We start from the raw sequence: 22,133 nt of genomic DNA, 5'->3' as shown, positions 1-22,133 counted from the left end.
TCGCTTGGATAACGGAAAACGGTACTCGGATCGAGCGCAGGAATTATTGTCGTGCCGGGGTCTCGCTCGGCGTTTCAAATCTGAAAAGAAAAAAGAATGCTGCGAGGAACTTTTTGCACCGCATATACCCGGGATAATAACGATCGATTGTCCATCGTTGCAACTCCAACGGAGAAACGTATTCACCGTGGCGCGTTTCTTGTCACCGGTTCCTGCTGCCACGAGATACTTGGTCTCCGATGAAATCGGCTTTACGTGTAAGATGCTTCCACCGTAAGGGTGCTGGAATCACGGATGGAGCGGTAACGAGCTTTCTCATAAAGCGAAACGTTATTTTATGGATGTGGATTTATAGACATTAAAAGTTCCTATTTCTATTACGCAATGTTCTACGTTTGAATAATTTGAGAAATTGTTAACCGGAAATATATATCGTTCATGTACATATTTATAAATTTTTAAAAAACTGTGATTTAAAAATTTAAGACTACTGGAAAAATTTGGGTACTTCTTCTCTACATAAATATTGTACTTTATATATGTAGAAATATTTTATTCTACTTCAGTTAAGTGCTGTAGAAATATTACAGATACTCGTATAGCCGAAATAAACCCTGTATTAGGCTTAAAATTTTTAATAAAAAAATATTCTCTAGATGGAAGAGTCGGGGCTCTGGAAAAATCGTTTGTTCTTTCAACAAATCAAACTTTTCCATACGTCTGTCTGTGAAATAGAATGAAAGAATATTATAAGTTTCATTTGTAGTAGTGTCAGGGAACATTAATGTGAATAAAATATTCATTTACTTAAGAGTGTTACTTTTTGTTTCGAAATCCTAACATGCTCCGTAATGCAGGGGAAAAAGTAAGCCACAAAAAAACAACTCCATATGGAGTTACGCTTCATCGATACTAATTATTCTCGCCGGCTGTTCTACGACCGTTTTAGTCGAATTCCATCGTTCACGGTGTGGCGGAACAAAATGAAATGAACGCGCTTTCATTTGTATTATAGTTCACCTGTTGCTCTAAGACCAAAGGTCTGCGAAGGCTAGCGGCCGTTAAAAGAGAAATACGAGCATCGCAGCATCCTCGACCTTTTTTCGAGGAATCTTTCCCCCTCGAATAGATCGACACGACATACGTACGTACGTATGTACTTACATTCACTATAGCGGATCATTTTGTCAACCTCGTTCGATTCCAAAGGAAACGAAGATGTTCCTCGCTTTCGTCGGTCCCTTTGCTCTTATAGCACGACCATACAAAGGTAAGCAGACGACTACCTACTTACTTACTCGCGATCGTGATCACGAAGTAAACGATTAATGCGCCACGAACAAAGGAACAAGCAGAGAAAGCCGGATTGTTCGTCGTGCTTACCACAGTTGTTATCTACCGATAGATTACCAGACCGCCCACCCTTGCTTTTCTCCAGTCCCGCTGCGAGTTATCAGCCAAGAGTGATTCTGGTATCATGGGTGGTCGTGGAAGGTGCAAGCCTGTATTTTAGTTCGATTATAATTCGTTCGTTCACTGATTTATTACCTAATTAATCTTAGGTAATAAATTACTCCGTTTCCTTTATAGTTGTATAATTTAACTCTACCGAACTACAATATATGAAACAGCTTGTTCATTTAAATCAATCTTCTTGGAAGAAAAATTGATGACTGTTACAGCCACTTCCGATTTAATTACCACACCTTCTTTAAGAATGGATAGACAGCTACGTCTTATCGCGTTACGAAATCTACGTTTAAAGACCGCCGTAAATTGCAGGCGAAAGCTAATAAAAGACGCCCATCGACGCGTTCAAACGATACACATGGGCAGATGCGAGGTGCACAGACTGTGGCAGCAGCTTGAAATCGAAAATCCTGACCTAGACCAACGGGAAAGTCGGAAGAATACTACATAACCTGCGGTAACCGGGACCATCTCTCGAAGTTTGCGAAAGGTGGCAGTTGGTGGAGGCGTTGGTTCATCACCTGCTCATCATCGAGCGTGGGATGATGCACCGTCTCAGGTAAAAGGCCTCGAAAAGAAATCGAATGAAAAGGGAGAGGCAACCTTGAGGATAACACGGGTTCCCTCCATTATTAATGAATCGTGTGAATATAAAGATCGTGCGTTCGTGTTGGTGTCTATCTCGTGAAGCATCGATCCTGATGTGCGTTTACCCTATGGACCGCAGCAGCGTTCGTGAGACTTTCGTGTTTTTTGACAGAGATTTAGGATCGTTTCGTCGCTTGTTCTGGAACTAGAAACGCTGTTACTCCTAAGTCACCGACAAATACGTAAACATCTGCGTGGTTTATTTCAGCAATTACTTATCACGTTGTTCCAATAAGATCAGTTCTATTTGGCACGTTCAAATTTCCAAACATACGCACAGCCAATACTCAAAACTGATTGGTGAAATTATAATGATATTACCGTTGTTATATCCATTATGCTATCGTATTACAAGCAGTGATAACGTTATCTCAGAATTGTATTTGTTTCATTTACTACCGAGAAACTTAAATCATAATATATGTAGTCAGACCACTGTCATTTTGCATGCATAAAAAGAAATTGCGTTTCTCATTGTATTTTTTTCAAGTTGTAAAAACGTATCGCGGTAAAGGCTAAATTATAACTTAATTAATTATGAAACTTGATAGGATGATACTTTTAGAAGTAAAATACGTGACCAAATTTAGATTCTCAAAATTTTAATATACACCACTATGATTTTCAATCTGTTACATAATACGAGTGAAATAACAGATTTGTAAAAAACTAACAAAGAAATAACAGAACATTTAATTCGGAAATAACAGATGTCCTAATACATAGAATATTTATAACCAGAATTTAAAGCTCCGGAAGTTTTCACTATTTTTTCTGCCATTACTATAAATGCAACGTAGCATCTGTTGTTGTTACTATCACTGTTAATCGTGTTATTACTTCCATATGTTATATCGTTCATCGCAGTGGTCACGTAAGAAGCAAAGAAGTAGCGGTATAACCAGGGAAGTTGTTAATCTTAGCGCATAGTACCTACGAGAGTTCGAACATGGATCGCGTTAAAGCGGATCCCTGTAGCATCCATGAATCACGACACAAGGAAGTAATCGAAGACGCTGGCAAGCTGGCGAGCTGGCTTTTTTCTCAGACTCTCTGGACCAGACGCGTCACGAGTTTCCTTAAAACATCGAGAAGAAGCGAGTTGGCCAGCTGCCGGTGTCCATGGAACGCCACGCGGTACGTAGCATGTGAAAAAAGGGAGAAGAGGCGAAATCCTTAGAACAGGACGTGCTCCTCTCGTACGAGAAAGCCTCGCTTCCGGGTTCGCCTCTGTATTAGATATTCATGCTCATTTCCTATGGGGCAGGGCAGCTGGTGCTTTTTCTCTCCCATTGCCCCCTCGATGAAACGAGAAGGGAACTAACTTTAAAACGTGCACCGACGTCCTTCTTCCAGCAACAACAACCTGCTCGAACACCCACCCGTAGATTACGATCCATGAATTTAACCGTTTGTCGCTGATTTGTATATCTATGCGGTTATAAGCATAAGGAAAGTAGCAAAACAGGTTCCATGAAGTTGGAAGGCTTATACACAGTGTTAATAGGTAATGAATCGACTCGTGAGAAATTCGAGTTGAAGGAACTTATAGAGATGTAACGTTCGAATGTTCTAAACGGCTCATCTACCAGAAACGCGGAAAACAATATGGAATAAATGGAACTGCTCAATAAAAATATTAGTAGAGTGAATTTGTCGATTTTTGCTAAAGCGCCAGCGACAAAATGGCTCGAAACACGAGATTTTCATTGCGTAAAATAATATGAATGTTCTTTATGACGTGTGTCAGATAAAAGCAGGCAGAAACGCGTCGTATTTCAATACAAGGTTCATCGTGGCTCCCCAACTAACGTAAAGACGAGCGGTGACAGGTAAATTGATATATCAATGAAGTATCGATCAATGAATCGTAATTATGAATGAACACGCGTGTTTATTGGAAACGTATTCTTCAGCGTAATGTTTTCTTCTCCGTTAGAGAATATCGTCGGAGAATCGATAAAGTATCGTGTTCTTTCCGAACAATAAAAAGAAATCCATAGTGTAAAAGTAGTGTAAAAATGGTTCTACTAGGTTAAAATGAAATTCTTAACACGATCACGTGAGTTCTAGAAAGGGGCATGTTCCCATGATAAAAAGGGTGCTGTGTAAATCGTGGAGGGAGGCAGGATATCTCGCCAGACCTGTCCTAATATTTACGGAACTGAAGTGCCTTTTCACTTTGCTCCCTCGTCTTTTCCTAAAGAGGACATCGCGAAGAAGCTGGAAACCATTTTGACTGTGTACGCGCCTTTTGTGTCCGTTGTGCATCGCTAGACAAGCACTTAGCCCGTAAGGAGCAGCAATTTGTGGGGAATTTCGGGACGCTGTCCTGAAATGATACTTGAAATCGCCTTAAACCGTTCGATGGATAAGAATACCGGAAAGTAAGTGCGGTGAAATGCTAGAGTACGCGGTAGTAAACGGCAGGTATACATTTCTCAGGTATTTCTCTCGGCTGCTCGTCTATAATAACTAGCTTCTACTCTAGTAATGAAAAATATTAATTAATACGCAGTATTTTTGTAAGAGTGGAAAGTAGATTCACTCTCGTATCATAAATTCGCTATTTCCACGTATCATTACCAAAGTACAACCATGCATTGATTAATTTTATTATGAATTTCGATAATTCAAGAAATTAAAGTGAATTCGTACAGTCGTGCGCTAATTAATTACGTTACGAACTTTGATAGATGAAGAAATTAAAGTGATGTACTCGTTAACGAACACTTCCCTTATTCATAAGTTTCAAGTACTAAAGGGGCGGAATGTGATTAAATCTTGTTCCCACCAACGATACGAAGCCACCACAAAAGGTGCAAAGTATATCGATAGCGTGGTGCCATCCACACTGTTACGAGGTACAAAGTGGCGCCATTTATTTAGTGGCCAACAAAGCTGAATGACACCTTAATCTAGCAAATACTAAATCATCTAACGAATTAAGAAATTCTATTATATCGTATACAGGTAGTTTAAAGTCAAATTAATATAATTTCGAAGGTTGATGACATACTTTTAAAGTTATGACGCAAAGAAGCATCGAACCTCAGGAATGTAATAATAATGTCGCGAGGGTAATACGGTGGTATCTCGTTTTTCCTATTTATGTATATTATGTTATGTATATTTATGTATAATGCGAAGCTCTAGGGCTAATGCAACAGGTCTTCGCGTACACGCGCATATACACGCATAGTACACGATGCAAATAATTACATATTCGCCAAGTCGATGCTCGGTGTATGACCGACAAACACGTAGATAATATTGCATTGGCAATAGCTAGGTAAAAGAGCAGCGTGAACGATGCATTCCAACAACGCGCACGTTTATGGCACGCCGTTCTATTAGTATCAAACGACCGTTGCAAATTGCCTCTGTTATTGGGGATTGCGTTAGGACAAGCGAGGAATTTCCTGAATAAATTCTGTTAAAAACGTTGTATTACGTGCAACATAAGCTATATCACTCGGAAATTGGACGATAATCGCGGTTAATATTACTAGTGAACTCTTGAGACCTATGTCTGAAATGAAGTCTATAAAAAGGACTCTTATTTTCTAAATCATTGGTATAAATTGAAACGAGAAATCGCGCAAATCGATATTTTCCTCAAATCGAAGAAATTTTCTAGCGACAGAAAAATACGATTCTAAATGATTCTAAATGTCTATATAATAAAAATGACCTAAAAGGCGTAGCATTATCCTATTGGAATAATGTATTAAAAGGTGCGTAATCGCACCAACTTGTATCGTTTTCTTTATTTTAGACGTATCATAGAAATATTCATGGATTAGAAGTCCTTTCGTTGCACACTATAGGTATAGGTATATCAAAGTGACGAACATCATTAGTCAACATACGTGATAGGCAACGAGTCAAGGGAATACATGAATACCTTATCCAATACGTGCTGCTTTTCCAATCTACCTCTCTTTCTTTCTTTCTTTGTTTCTTTCTGGACACGAACCGTACGTCACTTCGTGGAACTCGTTGAGTTTCATCGGCGACAGGCGTACTGCGTGTGCGGGGATTTTTTGAACGGAGCTTCGATACGCACGCTAGAAAGCATCTTGTCTCAAGAGGAAAGAAAGGGCGAGATGCATCATAAGGGCAGGCAAAAACGATGCAAGGCCGGTAGTCTACTTGTAAAGTTTATTATAATCCAGCTTATCAACGACCATAAGTTTCTCAAACGAGAACGAGTATTATTTGCGCTTCTCAAGTTTCACCCTTAAGAAAAATATGGTCATTCATCGATCTATTTAAAGACCTAACACTTTCGTATTTCGTTATAGATACAAGAAATTACTATCTTAAAATATTATAATAAAATATTCACTTCAAGAATTCATGTACTACCTTTTCAAGCATCGAGACGATGTTAGTATAACTCGAATTTTTATGTTCGCTACCGTCAGTATTCCAAAGGTGGTGGATTACGTTCAGCACCTTGGCTGAAAAAGATCCTTTACGTGAACCAACAATTCATTTGGCTTGTCGGCATTCACTGGCGGTAGTTCTGACTTGAAGAGGTTCGTGTATGCCTTTTTCTACGGGGCTAAGTTACCGGTGCAGGACAATCCAACGCTCTATTGTTCGTTCCCGTGTACAAAGCAGCCTCGATACTACGCAGATTACATTGACCATGGACCTATCTTTCGTCCGGAGTAGAAATCTCTCGTGTCACCGAGATCGAAGGAAGGGGGAGCAAGAATTTCGAGGGTGGAAGAATACCTCGTAACTATAATAGGCATCAAGGAGGCCATCGTTGCTTGTCGTACGCCTATTCTGCCTATCTTTTTCATCTCGGATGACGAGCTTCGAAAAACAACCCCAAAGAATCTAATAATTATTATTCAAGACCTTTTTAAGGAAATGTCCTGAGTAGAATTTCATTCGCGGATTTCTTCTAACTAGATATGTGGATCGAAAAGAAAAAGTTCACCAGGTTGAGTATCGGCAGCAGTAAAAATGGACGAGTTGAATAATCCAACGAGTCCTTTGGCCGTAAATCAAACGAAGTTTGGTGTGCGTTATTCTGGTTTTGAGTGGTCGCTGCTGGCGTAGTAGATTCCAGAGAAAAAAGGGTACGATATTATATACTGGCAGAGATGGGTAAAGAAGTGAGAGGAAAGAAAGGTCAGAGAAAAACAGACCGTAAACCGCGCGGGACGACACGGGATGTCAGCGTTGTCTTTCTTTTCCCATAACGGGATTGGTAAGAACTTCTTGGATTGATTTACGCATTCAGCACCTCTTTCTACTTCATTCCCTGCGTCTAATTAAAAATTACATGGTACCTGACGAGAATATTCTAACCTCCATATATAGCGTAAAATAATTACTTCTATGCTCGCTGGAACATGGAGTATTTAAAACTCGTACTAGTGTTTTACTTATATAAAACATCATTAATATAGAAGCTAAATGCCAGTAACAATCTGATCGACTTTGTCACGGTCTTACACGGTCAATTTTCTACTGGCGTGTTTCGCATAGGTAATCAAGTTCGGTGTAATTTCACGCATGTTCACATGGCGTATTACTAAGTCGCGCGCGTTAAAAAGAAGGTATGGGCGTCTCTGAGCTCGTACACCCGCGAAAAAATGGTCGGCAAGAAGCACGACATATGCTTCTACACGGTGCGGCTACCAAGTGTGCCAACCATACGCACATGGCCGGCAAACTGACTTTTTTACTTCTTTTACGACACGATGTCCTCTCCTGCGGCGCGAACAGGCGAAACGAGCTTTGCATGCGGCTGTGTTTTCGCTAAGCGGTGTCAGGGGTCAATAAAAAAAAAAAAAAAAAAAAGGAAGAAGAAATCGGACCAAAAGAACAACCTTGGATAGCAGTCGAATAAAGGAGGCTAAAGAAAGAAAAGGTTCTTTCAATCTTTGCCGATACATTCGTATTTCAATTCAGAATTTTTACGAAGGAAGTTTTTATTAAAAATTGGCCTCAGTTCGTTGAAACGACCGACAACCGCATACAACGAATTGTACAGACGTAATACTCTCATGTATTTACCGTATTACGGAGTTCACAGTAAAGGTATCCTCTAGAAACGAAACCAAAGAGTATCTTATTCCTCTCGCATAAACGGGTTGAGCCAACACGGTGTTCCTTAACCGCGATTGTGTCCGACGAGAAGCAAGCGTACATGCCGCTGCTTCTTCTGGCACTTCCATCTCAGTGGCGTTCCCACACCAAGACTGCTACCAGAGTGTAACGTTATATCTTCGCCGCGCTATGGTGGTTCTTTCACTATGGCGACCAACTCGTATCTCGCACACGTTGTACTTCAGCAGGCTGCATGGGTGGCCAAAGTGCGACAACAGACCAGATTTCACCGCTCCTTTCAACTGGTCAAGGTGATTTGCAATGGCGAATACGTAAAGGAGAATTTGCTAAGATCAAGAATTACTTCCAGAATCCTTAAAAATTTCTTAGAACAACATTTGAATTTACATTCAAGTGTTCGTCTTTCGATTCGTATAAAACACACGTTCTGACAAATTCAGCGGTGATGCCAAGGGAGATCTCCTTCTTTGGAGAAAAAATAGGATTTCTTTAAGGCCGTTCGTCCATCTGGTCTTATCTTTTTGCGATCACCAAAAGGTTTTAAACATGGCTGAAACGTAAGGTGCATGCAAACTAACTATATACCGACATCTTGCCCTCCGCCTTTTTTTTCTGTCCCTTGAAGGCGTCTGAATTCCCGTCTCAAGTTCAGTGCCACCTACAAACAGGCTCGCAGGTTAGTCTCGGTTCTCCTGCCGCTTGCTTCTCCACCTCCACCAGGCACAGCAGGGCCACGGCGATTCGTACCACGACCACGATGCAATAATGCGGTACCTGAGTGTCTTGGCCCCTCGGGTAACTTAACCCCCAATGCCTTTCATCCCTCCTGGACCCCCCTGTCTCGCCTACTGCAGCCACACCATCCGAGATTCTCTGAAGTCCACGTAACAATGGCCAAACAGATTTTCTTTATGCCTATTCTTCGTGGATGCGCCATTTTCTTGGTGCACATGCCGTATCATGCGAGGTATGGGGATGTCCTGAAGCTGTAAAAGAGACTCATACGTCTGTGCATTTCGTTGGCCAGCCAAGCTTCGGAAAGGAAGTGGGTTTTCGCTATTTTAACCAGCGTTCGAGTTATATAGCCCTTTCGTACTTGCGTACTTCCACAAATACTTGAATATCTGTTTTGCTAACGATCAGTTCTTTTGAAATGCTTTTTATAATATAATTTATTTCAAAATAAAGATTTTTGTTTCTTTATCCCTTAATTTTAATAATTAGATTTTGAAACTCACTGAAAATTTCTAATGATACTAATTCCCTACTGTGACTCACTCTTACAGTTTGATTTCATTCACAAGCAATAGTACGTATAATATATTTCTCAAAGGCTCTAGGATTCTTCTCAATTAATTGATAAAACGATTCATATCGCTTAACTGGGGACGATCAATATCAAACGCGACGTGATTCGAAGGTTATATGTACGTGCTGAAGATGCGAAAGAATGGGACCTCGAGTTCACTTGTTCATCCAGTCTGACCGACGACGAACGACGAGTGGTGGACGTTTATCCCAAGTGACGAAGAGAAGGGAACGCGAGTTCGCGATATCGAGTCCCGGTTTGGACCAGAGCCTCGTCCCCGGAGACATATCTGGGCTGTTTTCTTCAAGACTGGTTGCCTCATTTGGTATAGAAGACAGCCACCTTGCGAACGCGGACTCGTCTTGCGGCGAATCGAAGCTGCGGGACGGACGGATGTGGCTCGTTCTTCATCCTTTCGGTACACGATCGTACGTCGCAATTTTACACAAGTTTGTCGTCCGACAGGAAAACATCACCTTACATGGCCGAGCAATACGATTCTTTTGTTCATCGCGCGTTCACGATTCCGACAAGTCAAGGGTTTACGTGGAAATCACGTATTTCATACCGATCGTTCGATACAGTTATTATAAATAACGGAAGGTAAATGTCAATTTGGAATGATAGCAACGCATTCGGTTCATAGAAGTTCTCTGCAATATTCGATTAATCTCTTACGAATTTATCAGAGACCTTTTAAACGAGTATTGCTTATTGTAATTTTTAATATTGTATGGGATGTAAAATATCGAAACGTTACGTATATTTATAATAATATCCAATCTGGGCGATTGAAAGTGAAGAGAGTATTCAAACTAAACTTTGGTAGAAGTATAATCTACCTTCCTCAAGTCGAATTTGACCTCATCATCACTTATGATTTTATACGTTTTGATATTCAGAAGTAAAAATATGAAACTGTGTGTAAAGAGAAACGTATTAAAATTAATCACTTTTTACAAATATCTTTTATTGTTCAATCATCTTCATTTCTGCTGACTGTCATAAATCACCAATTAAATAAATTAATAATCATTATTCAACATATTTTTCTGATGGAATGCCATTCATTTATAAGTAATGATAATACGAAGATTAATTAAGAAGAGAATAAATAGCTAAAAGCAGAAATAAAAACATATCAGCTTAAGTGAAAGTCTACTTTTTCCTTCGAGAAACCTCTCGTTTTCATTAGCACGTAATACACAGTACAATGTGGTATATGACAGAAGTCTTTGAATTGCAAATAACCGAAAGCTGTTCAGAGAAAAGGCAAGAAAGATCTTGTCAGCAGCGTTTTTCCTCCGTGACTGTCAGGAGAAACTCACGATGTTCGATTTGTGGTATACCGAACGACGAGAGAAAAGCCAGACGGAAAATAAGGAAGATTACGTTTCTCGCTATCGTAACGCTTAGTACCCTTTTCCTACTGGGAATCGGATGTCGCCTTTACTCGCGTGACGAGAAACTAGGAGAACACGTGAGAAAAACGCGAGAGCACGATATTCCCTCGTATATGCGTTACCCTTGTGACTTTACTATAATTAAGGCTCGTTGGATTTCTATTTTATACCAAGATTAAAACGTCGGATATCCACGAGAAACAAATCAAACACAAGCGATAAATAATTCCTCGACAAATGATTCTTTAGTCAGCCTTTCTGTTCCTGGTTATATCTATCGAAACTATCTATCGAAAATTCTTCAAATTAATTGATTTATACGCTTCGTTTTTACATATACGCACTCAACGTGTACGAAGATTCTTAAAGATTTTAATTCCAGAATATGCTGTAAAACTACATTCCGCGGACGACACAGCCGCGAGTTTCATCAAGATCGAAGAACGAACAACTAACTCGAAATCCTGAGAAAAAGAAGAAAGAGAAAAACGGCACGGAGATGGTCCGCGAGAAGGAAGAACAGGAGAAAGCAGAAAGGAGACGCGAGGAAAAGAAAATGGCAAGAAGCGTCGAAGAAGAGCGAAGAAGATTCGAGTAGCGAAGGAGAGGAAGAGGACGCAGGCCGAGGTCTCGTAGCGTGCAATCTTCGCCCATTGAAGACGCGCTGGGAAACTGCACGGTTATTATGCCTGAATGGAACAGGGGACGGGATGTGCAGGACGGGCAGGAATGTCGAAGGTAGCAGAGGATGGACGCGAAACGTACGCGTTACTCCTGGCAAAGGGGAGGTTCTTGCTCCGCAACCGCGACACGCAACCTGGAACCATTGGGTGGGGTTATCCACGACCGAGTTCCTCGTTCGAAAACTTTCAGGAACCGTGTTTGAAGAGCGAGTGACGGTTTCTCGTGTCGTGGCATGGTCGTTGTTGATTTTACGACGCACTCTCGGTGCCCTCGCCTCGCCGGTTTTATGAACTTACTCGACAGGTTGCCGTTTGATAACTGGTTGCTCAAGTTGTGGTGATTGAATCTACAACCGACCCGATTAACCACGCTTTAAGCGACAATACTATCGCTGTGTAATATTATTTTACGAAAGTCGCAAGCATAATGGTTCGCGAAAGTATTTGGATTTTTATAAAAAACTTTCATTTTGTACGTATTATATGAAACATCTTCAAATTTTAATAGATTATTAGGATTATATCGGTCTTTGACATCAATTTGAATTGCAGCAATAAAATTTTTGTGCGACTAAATCCAAATTCTAGAATTGATTTTCAGCCCGTATAATGTAAGTAAAATAACAAATTTTGTAATATTATAGTAATTATAAAATGAAAGCAGCGAAAAGTATTCAGCTTTTACTATACATCACGTGTTATTCAGACATATTAAATGCCCTAACACCAATAACTGACAGTGTTTTTTGATGTTGGTGAATTTTGATAATCATGTGTATTACACGGGTCTAGGAGATCTTTCTTACGAGACTCGCCATTGCGCTGTGGTCCATTTACGATCATACCTTGGATTTCCACTGCTCAGTTAGATTAAAGTTGTCGATGATAAAAACTGATACGCTTCTGTTTCCTGTTACTGCGTATTAACTTCGTTCCACATTATAATGGAGCACCTAGCGGTATCTCTGTTTCTTCATTATCTAACCGTAATAAGAGAACTTATTAACGCGTTGGTATCCACCGGCAACTACTTGTTTTTTTCCTTTATGTAACAGTCTATCGAGGCCACTGCCACAATTTTGTTTCGCGCACATCCGTGAAAGACTTTTCTTCCACCACGAGATCCTGTTCTTTTCTCAGTATGCGCGTTTATGTGCAAGTGCGTGCGTATCTGGAGACAGGATGCTGACGAGTGGATCATCGAAGCGGCTGGAACGCCTCCATTCAAAGAGTCAGTATCGTACAAGTCACGTACAAAACATGCTTGATAAGAAGCACCTATAGACGGCCATAAGGCAAGTATTTAAAAAAGGATCCCGAATGTCATGAAAGACACATTCGACAACAAAAGTAGTGTACAATTCGACATAATTGTGATACAACGTCCTGTAACGTTATTTGATACGAACAACTATTTCAGCTGATGAACTAGATATTGTCTGTTCAATAACTCTGTCATTTTAAAATAAAATATTCCACGACGAACAACTAACCGAGAATTCTGACGATCGTTCATTCGACAATCGTTGTGGTTAAAGATACTATATTGGAAAATTTATATTTTCCAAAACTTCGCCATTATGCAATCGTTGCACCATCTCGAAATAGTCGGTCGAGAAATTAGACGAATTCATCGATTTTTCTGACGCTTTCTCTCCAAGACAACGTCTTGCTACAAGCAAGAAACATCATCTCGGCATTGAATTCCGGGCCAATACGGACGCCCCCCTCATCAACCTCAATTAAACTCCACCGTCTCGCACTTATGCTCACTTCGCACCCGAGGCGCACCGAGTGTTGCTGGTGTTAAGTCACTATGTATTATTGGTCGAGCCAGTTCGTCTCAAGAAGGTTGTTCTGCAGACTTGGAATCATCAAAGGAATCCTTGTTTCCTCGTTTCTGATCGCAGAAAACTGCTACGAATAAGCGAACAATCGCCCCTCGTACGAATTACTTCGCGTTTTTGGTGCCTGCTCGAAGAAAGATCAAAGAGTGCAATTAAAACTTTCGATTTGAATTTGACTTTTTAATCCATTAGTGATGACGAGTACTTTCTTCGCGCGTTTCCAGTAAGCGGTCCAGTGAACTTTACATTGCTCACACGGCGTGCAGTAGAAAGTTTCTTGTTTACATGTTATACATTATACAGCAATTATAAAATCGCGCTCTATTGTATCGCCGCGAATTTCTCAACATTCTCGTACGTCCAACGTTGCCTATAAGCATCGCGTCGGTCATTTCAATTCCCGATACCAAGAACAAAGTCGACGCGACGTGGTATTTCAACACGTTGATTTATAAATCTTCATCTTTTTGCGATTCGACAGCAACGAAGAAGAAAGATAAGTAAAGATAAATACGAGTCGCGATTGATCTCTTTAGCCTTGTCGACTAGCGACATTTAGACTGTCACGATCAGCAACCATTAAGGATCCACTAAGATCTTTTCCTGTTAGTGACCCTCGGAGTGTGACCATGCTCCTTGAGACTTGTATGATTCAAATTTCACGCCGGACATGACGCTGAATATCACCGTTAGGATTATACATCGGTAAGAGCAATGTCGTTGAACTTCAATGCTCGATCATAAAAAGGTAGATCCTCGATTCGACGAGGGCCGTCTCAAAACCTTCCAGTGTGGCGATGAATGCGAGCAGCGTGTAGGTCTTTGAACTTGCTCCTTACGAGCAACAAGACTCGATTTCGAGCGTGCACCAACGTTTCTTTTCACGGCGAGCGTGCGTTTCGGAAGAGGCTCTATATCATTTTCTCACGTCCTGAGTGCAGAACAGAAAAGCCAGATACGATCTGACAGCGAGCGAACATCGAAATCCGCAAAATCTTTCACGCAAGATTGAATATCGACCGACGATGTAGAAGCAAGCGAGTAAAGGAGAAAAAAAGAAAAGAAAAGAAAAGATGTTCCACGTCGATACAAAGTTACATCGACAATGTGTTACAATCACATTTTCCAAGAATCTTGTCAATTTTTTGAAACTTGATAATTTCTCGTTAATTTCAAGATAATACCCTAGTTCGATAGCGAAATTGATAAGATGACCGTACAAAGATTTTCTTCGTCGAAGCGCGAAGTCTAAATTAAATTCCTAGACGCTATTATATTAATTATATTAATCGTATACACGAAGATTACCGTTAAATATTAAATTCCCAATAGATGACTATACCATTACACGCAACGTATAGAAAAATTCTTCATCGGACAGGAGAATTATATTTTCTTTCGGTTTATGCAAAACCGGATGACGCATCATTTAATAGAACGACGACGAGAACATAAAAAGCTTCTTAAGAAAACGTTAGTAAGACTTACTTCGAAAAAATCCTCAATTGGATTCAACTAGAAAATCAGTTATTCTATTTGTAACAAGTTTCTGAGCGAAAGGTAGTGGATTTTGCGCCAATTTTCAATATTCATAACGAAAATTATGGACGTAAATAAAGAAATATACGCACGGATGAATTTCTTCTTCGAGCACAAGCAAAAAACCTATCTTGGAAATATTTAATTCAAGAATAAACATGTTTCATACACGGTAGTTTCAAACTTTACGTTCAAAGAACTTTCTTACGGGCAAGTTGATGCAATCGTTTTTTCTTTTTTCTTTTTCATATATACGTAAACCGGAATGTAAGGAGAATTTCTCTCTTGCACACTCTTCAACGTGTTACGAATTACGCTCCCGTAACATTGCAGTCAATACCGTCATAACTTGCACGTAGTCAGGTCATTCTGAGATTCCTGCGTAGAATGAAAAGCAACATGAATGGAAGAGAGGTAAGCAGTCACCGTTAAACCCTCGCAGCAGGATACATCTTTCGCCCGTAAGCTAAATGGGCTCCATTTCACTCAGAATTCCTTAACCATGTTGCCAGATTTTCGTTTTCGATCTCTGACCAATTGTAAAATTTATGCGTTTATGAATATGTCGGGATAATTTTTACCTAATAATTAAGAAGCTGATCAGAGAGTAACGAGCGTAAAGGGAATGATTATACAACCGTTTTGTTGTAGATATTGATTTTGAAAAATTGTATTATTATCAGCTAGTGCTTTGCGTAGTACTGGAACCTCTTCATTTATCTTTATTATCTCTGTAGCAAAAGTGAATTCTCGTAAATTCAATTTCTACAATATCTATGAAGATACTTATCAACATTAGTTTAAACATATTTGCTATTTGATGATAATGTTTTTTCATAAAATTACTCCAAACTATTTAAATATAAAACAATATGATTCTCTATACGCCAAACGCAAAATCTGATATAAAAGTTTTTCTACCGTTGAAATAGTTGTCCATAGCCTAGTTTATTACATAGGCGACTAAAATGATACCAAACTATATAGAGTATTCATAGAGAGAGTATGGCACAAAGTCAGAATAATCGTGGAATGTCGATGGGGCACAATTGGCTTTTTGTGCGCGCTTAGATTCGGCGGGTGTATCATTTCATTAACCCATTAAACAATTACGGTTAAGCCCGGTACACTTAGGCTCGTGTCTACAACCAGCTGTGAATGCGTTCCTTGTAATTGAACTACGTTAGTTCGGTCTCTTTCTTGGTTTGCCAGACACGTGGGTCCGAAGTTCTTACCATAGAGATTGACAATCGTGTTCCCACTAATTCTGAACATCCAGTCCATGCGACTGTCTAATTAATATATTACTGTTTTCACTTATCTATTCCATTAAACGATCTATGATTTTCACCATCAATCGTTCAATTCCCTTCTCCTGTTCCTAATCGTCTTTATCGTGAAATATTTCGAAGAAATATCGAGAAGTTAAAATAGAAATTAATATTTTAGACACTGAAATTTTGTTCACATTGCTCCTACTACAAACGAAAGTTGGTAAGGTGGAGTTGTATGTTTGCAGTAATCTTCGTTACGAAATGATTACGACGGTTGTGCATAGCGGAAATGCGGCTTAGATAGCACGAAGTAACATAGAGAAATAAGTATGTATATCGTTAGAACGCGAGACAATGTACTAAGTAAAGCGTGGTCGATGCACGAGGTGAATGCATTGTCGCTCGACCCTGATTGCTTCTGCTGCCGCCACAGTACCAGCAGAGATAGCTCAATTGTTGAACATCCAATGCTGCTAAAGTTCATTCATGGTAAGTCAAGGGCGTTAGGTACTATTTTCAATAAACGAGATATAGACCGAATTAATTAACCTAAACCTGGAGCTTTGTTTAGAAATTAGTTGTTAAAAAATTATCGAAGGCAGGTAATGATCACGAATTGAAAACTTCTTCTGCATCATTGTACGCGATATTTAAAGTGATCTGTCATGCAAGATGTGCAAAACTTTTAATTTCTAAAATGAGTGATGTAGTATACAAAGTCGAATAATATTATATTCATTTCTTCTCGGAAGAAATTAAAAGAACTAGAATATCTCTCTACTAAAATTAATCCAACGTACGATTTAGGCTATGGTTACAGTAGATGCGTGCTCTGGCGAACGAAAGATCTGATAACCGAAATGTATATACTCATGAGAATCTAAATATTTGATCGTTCTAACGTATTCATTGGAATAACAATCTCTTGCATACACATATCAAAATCGTTAAACTTCCATAAGCTTTAATGGGAGTGTTATTAGTCCGAGATAATAGAAGAAACGGAGCAAGATGTAAAACCTTGTCACAAGTAAGAGGAGAAGCATCGCGATGGTCAAATCACTTGGAAACATCATCGCGCAAGATGATTCGCGAGGTGATGCGTCATCGGTGGCGATCGTCGTCATCGACATCGGTTCAAGTGGTGTTGACCCGGACTCGTTCCCTTGCATCCATGCGACTCGTTATCAATTCGTGGGAACGCCATGGCTATCCCGTACTAATTTTCCACCCGACGATCTCATTCGCGACAAGGTTTGCTAGAATAATTATCCTCTGAGAAGATACGTGAAAAAATGCCATGTAAACGACTTTAACAAGTGTGAACCATACGAGTAATACGAAGGAAGAAGGAGAAAGTCATCTCGAGTGGTTTGGAACACGAATTAATGCTGTTACTAAATATTCCTAATGGCAGAGTGAAAGGATATTTGTCACGTTCACGCCAAGTTTCTACCCGAATAATTCTTGATTAAGATAACATTCCTTTGATCGGTCAAACAGCAACAGAACGAACCAGTAATCAGCGAATGCTATAACAGTTTATTAACAATTGTTCGTTCGATAGTTCAAACGTCATCGATGCTAATGTGTTCGTGAAAAGAAAGATTTGAGTCTAATCTCTGATATACTATCCAAGGCGAATCAAAGGACAGGACGATAAATGTCTGGACGTAAAGATTTACTTTTATTATTCCGACTTTACTCTTCTGCTTGACGGAGAGCATCCTAGACTGTCCCAAGATCAGTTACATATTTCTAATTCGCGTCCCGATCATTTCATAGCTACCGCGAAATCGTAGCGTTCGATTCGAGTCTCGACTTCATGGTTGGCTGACTACCGCTCCTCTATGTCTTTCCTTCGCATACTAAAGAGAGAAAAGAGAAGAGAAACGTTGCGTCAAGAACGCGAGAGAACGCGTTCTTGCCTCTTCCGCAGGTTGCTACAGCTTTTTCACTCGACCGATACTCAGTCGAAGAATTCAATGAAGAATCGGCACATGATGTTTGATTCTACCATTTCCTCGCCATATTTGGTATGTCGCCTGTATACCATTTCAACGTGGTTCTTTTACCCGACAATTTTTTACGATATCGTCGATTAATCGATATAATGAGGTATTGTGGAGGACAAAGATCGATCGGAAAATAAATCACAGTATATGCAATCTATTCTACTAGTATTAAATCTCCAATACGATTACATGCTTGAATGGAAGGAATGTAAAAGCCTACAACGCGATATCAGAGAGAAGTAAAATAGTAATTATATCTACGACGGACAAATCTAATCGTGCACCGAGTAAGCGAAATCGTGACGTATTATCGTTTGCGCGTGTCATTTGATTGGAGGACCGATTCTTAATTAAACTCGTGTGTAGTCATTGGATGTGTACAAGTGGATTGTAAACTGATCGTTTGAAATGACAAAGAGCGAGTCGCAAGAAAGCACCTGGCAATAGCTCGCGATTCTTAAGGAATGGTATTCACGGTTTAACAAAAGTTCCAAACGAGACAGACACGTTGTACCATTGGCCTCATTCTTGGCCGAGCGCTCTGGGTGAACCGATCTTATTAAGGCTTAATTAGCCATTTAACAAGATATATTTAACTTACGGTGTACACAACGGCCACATGACGAAAAGTGAAAGAATCTGAGGTCGTTAAGCAACCGATGCATTAATTGCAATAGATTTTACCGAGAAACGAAACATTTACTTTGTTCCCTTGTTGATATTTTAATCCTCAAGTAAGAAAGATAAACATACATGTTTTTCGTCGAGTTCGAAAATGTGGAGCAACTGGAGAAAGAAATTGAAGCACAAGAAGAGAATCACGCCTATATGTTCCTACCAGGGATCTCTTATTTGCTTATCTGCAAGGTAATAGCGTCTGCTTGTTGTTTTGCTGAGATAGGGGATTTTTATTTTAAGTTTGATAACGCGCTTCAGGTGAAATCTACAGGTGACGTATCTAAATCGCGAAGATTTCAAAGTGTACATATTTGTATTATTTTTAATCTCGCGAAATTCACATTAAAAGTATGTTACTTCCAATGTTGTCACTTTTAATAACTGTATTTGTTGGACAATTTTATTAAAAATCTTAATAAAAAAAGATGACGTTTTGTGTTTACAAATGAAACTTCGCTGCAAAACTATGATTCACAAAGCAATTATTGCGTGATATTTTATTCATTCGACCGCGTGATATATTTATATATATTTATAAATGTACGTTGCATGAAAAATGATTAAGATGCTCTTTCAGCACATAATTAATGTAAGGCAAATAAAAATTGTTAAAATGATTCAACTATATACAGCATAGTTTATAAATTTACGCTACAAAGTAAAAAGAAGCTATTTGCCATAAGCAACAGTTACGTGTATCGACTAATTAATATACGTAAATATCTAGCGTCCATGTTTTTTAATTTTTTCGCTAAAATATGTTTACGCGCTATGTTTTGATACGGTAATAGATTCCTATTTCAAAACTTGATATGATTTCTCAGTTGGAAGAAAAAGAAAATAAACAATTGACGTACCTCTTTCCTCGATGACGTCGGCCTTGACGACGTACACCAGCACGAGGAGTACGCAAACCCCGAGGATCCTGGCTAGTCTCATCTTTTATCCAGGCCTTTCAATCCAGGAAGAATTCCCCAGGCAACTTCACAATAAAGATCGACGCATATCCACTACACCAGCACCGCACACTTAATAATATCGCACTATATATCACTCCGAATTTTTTTGGACGCCCCCTGAACGATTTAGCGACAACAGGGCGATGGTAAATAGTTCCACATCGAGAATCAAGTGTCATAGAAGTAGTAACAAGTTGCTTATTACGGTATCAGATGAATTAGACTTCCATCGGAATTTCCTCGTCAGGTCTATATATCAGTCCACTTCAAACGATTCAAAGTCTGCATCGTACACACTCCGTTTCAGTTCCGCGTATATTCCTCAATTCGAATTACTTATTCGAATTAAGCAAGAAGCATGAAAAATTCGAACCACGTTCAAATTCAAGCGTTTTGAACGCATGCGCGCGTAACGACTCCGTTTTCACCGTGATTTGTTTTGTAACAACGCCGGTTGCACACGGGGGAGAACGATTTCTTAAACACTCTGTGACAAAGACACTGCAATTTCACTGACTCGAATGGACGAAACTCACTCGCGATTTGTTCGATGAAAATACATATTCATCGAACGATAATTTAATAAAATTCGGCAACCGTGTACGAAGAAATTGGGTTCAATGTAAGAAAGCGCTTGATCGACCACCTTCTCAGGCGTCTCTCGGTGGACAGCCTTACTCCCACGCTGGCCGAGTCAAGAATACGCGCGCCTTGTCAAAGACGAGTCGTGATTCCGTTCGAAGACGGCAGGTGGCGGTAACATTGGGGCCTGACGGACGCTTACGAACAACGCCGATGATCAACGAATCGATAAGCGGCATCGCTGAAAGTGCCTGCATAGATATAAACATCGATTTTTAAATACGTGATTGCAAAATGAATAAAATTTCATCAAATCATATCGTTAGTGTTTATACGAACCATGTTTATAGACACACCTTAACCTTACATTAATTGTTGACATTACACGATCGATGTAATGTTGTAAAATCGTATTGTACATACAATACGAATACAAGGATTTACTTGTTTAATTGTTTAAAAATCACAGATTGTCAGTTAAAATTCAAATGCATCGGGTCATTGTCCATCGAGCCAGGTAAGACATGTCGGCATATACGGGCCTGTCGATTCCTTGAAGACAGTAGTCGTTTGATCGTCGCAAAAATCATCGGGAGACTGGTTTCTCGTCGCCAAGGAACGCATCTAGAGTACGTGTGCACATGCAACTGCGTACCCAAGAGAAAACTTGATACAAAAAGGTTGCGATGAACTACGGTGGAAAGAGAAAATATGTCTACGATCGATTTTCTATCGATTAATTTAAAACGATGTAAGGTTTCTTATCGAATGAAAATAAATAACCGTAAATAATTTTTACCATGTAACATGTATATCTGTATTATTAAATAGATTTAAAACAATTTGAAACACGTGTTAATTTATAAAAATAAATATATTCTTTTCAGGTGCTATCTTTATTTACATATGTATATCGAGATTTCAATCGAACGCAAAGTTCGATATTTGACATTTGGCAGCACTGTATCCAAACAAACGTTTGCGAGGGAGAATAGTAACAAAACGTGTCCGATGTGAATTAACAATGTATATTCAGTTGTTTAAATAATGAGTCTAAATAGTGAAAAGTGCTAGTTTAATGATAATTTATCTTTAATTTCAACTATGAAAACATAAGAAAAATCTCGATGCTTCGAGATAGAGTGAATAAAAGACCATGTTCTTCGCACGATTTGGATGGAAGAAAAATAGAGATTGCAAATGGAAGGGACTTTTTATCTATACGATATCTTTCAACAGGTAAGTACAAATAAAGTACCCTTATACTTGTCGTAGCAAGTTTTTTCCGATGTACGTGGCACATAATCATACGGTGATGCGATGCGAGTAAGAAAGTACTGTCAGTTGAATACCTATATACAATAAAATTCTGACGATTGAAGCTTCTGTACGTAGACATTTTCGAAACTTTGATCATCACGTAATCACGATCATAGAAGTATTATTAGTTAAATATTTGTTACAAATAATTCCGATGTAACATATTTTAATCTCAATCTTGTTATGACATAATCTTTACTGACATTATTTGTTCAACTTACTGAATTTCTTAATCGTTGTACGTATGTCTAATTCGTTATAATTTTTATATGATCGATACGTGTGAAGTTCGATTATGAAGGAAAGCAAC

At 39.3% G+C, this 22,133-nt stretch overlaps 1 protein-coding gene across 1 annotated transcript in view; it reads right to left on the bottom strand.

The window, feature by feature from the left end:
• Egfr (epidermal growth factor receptor) overlaps positions 1–20,624 on the bottom strand; it is a 176,319-nt gene extending 155,695 nt beyond the window's left edge. Inside the window, exon 1 of the mRNA XM_072022586.1 lies at positions 19,820–20,624. Within this exon, the coding sequence (XP_071878687.1) occupies positions 19,820–19,901 (82 nt within the window). The 5' untranslated portion in view covers positions 19,902–20,624. The remainder of the gene's footprint in view (positions 1–19,819) is intronic.
• Between the last annotated feature and the right edge of the window lie 1,509 nt (positions 20,625–22,133).

The sequence above is a fragment of the Bombus fervidus genome, chromosome 1 (assembly GCF_041682495.2).
Source record: "Bombus fervidus isolate BK054 chromosome 1, iyBomFerv1, whole genome shotgun sequence".
Lineage (NCBI taxonomy): Eukaryota > Metazoa > Arthropoda > Insecta > Hymenoptera > Apidae > Bombus > Bombus fervidus.
Note: the sequence above shows the minus strand (reverse complement) of the source record. Positions and strands in the feature narration are given on the sequence as shown.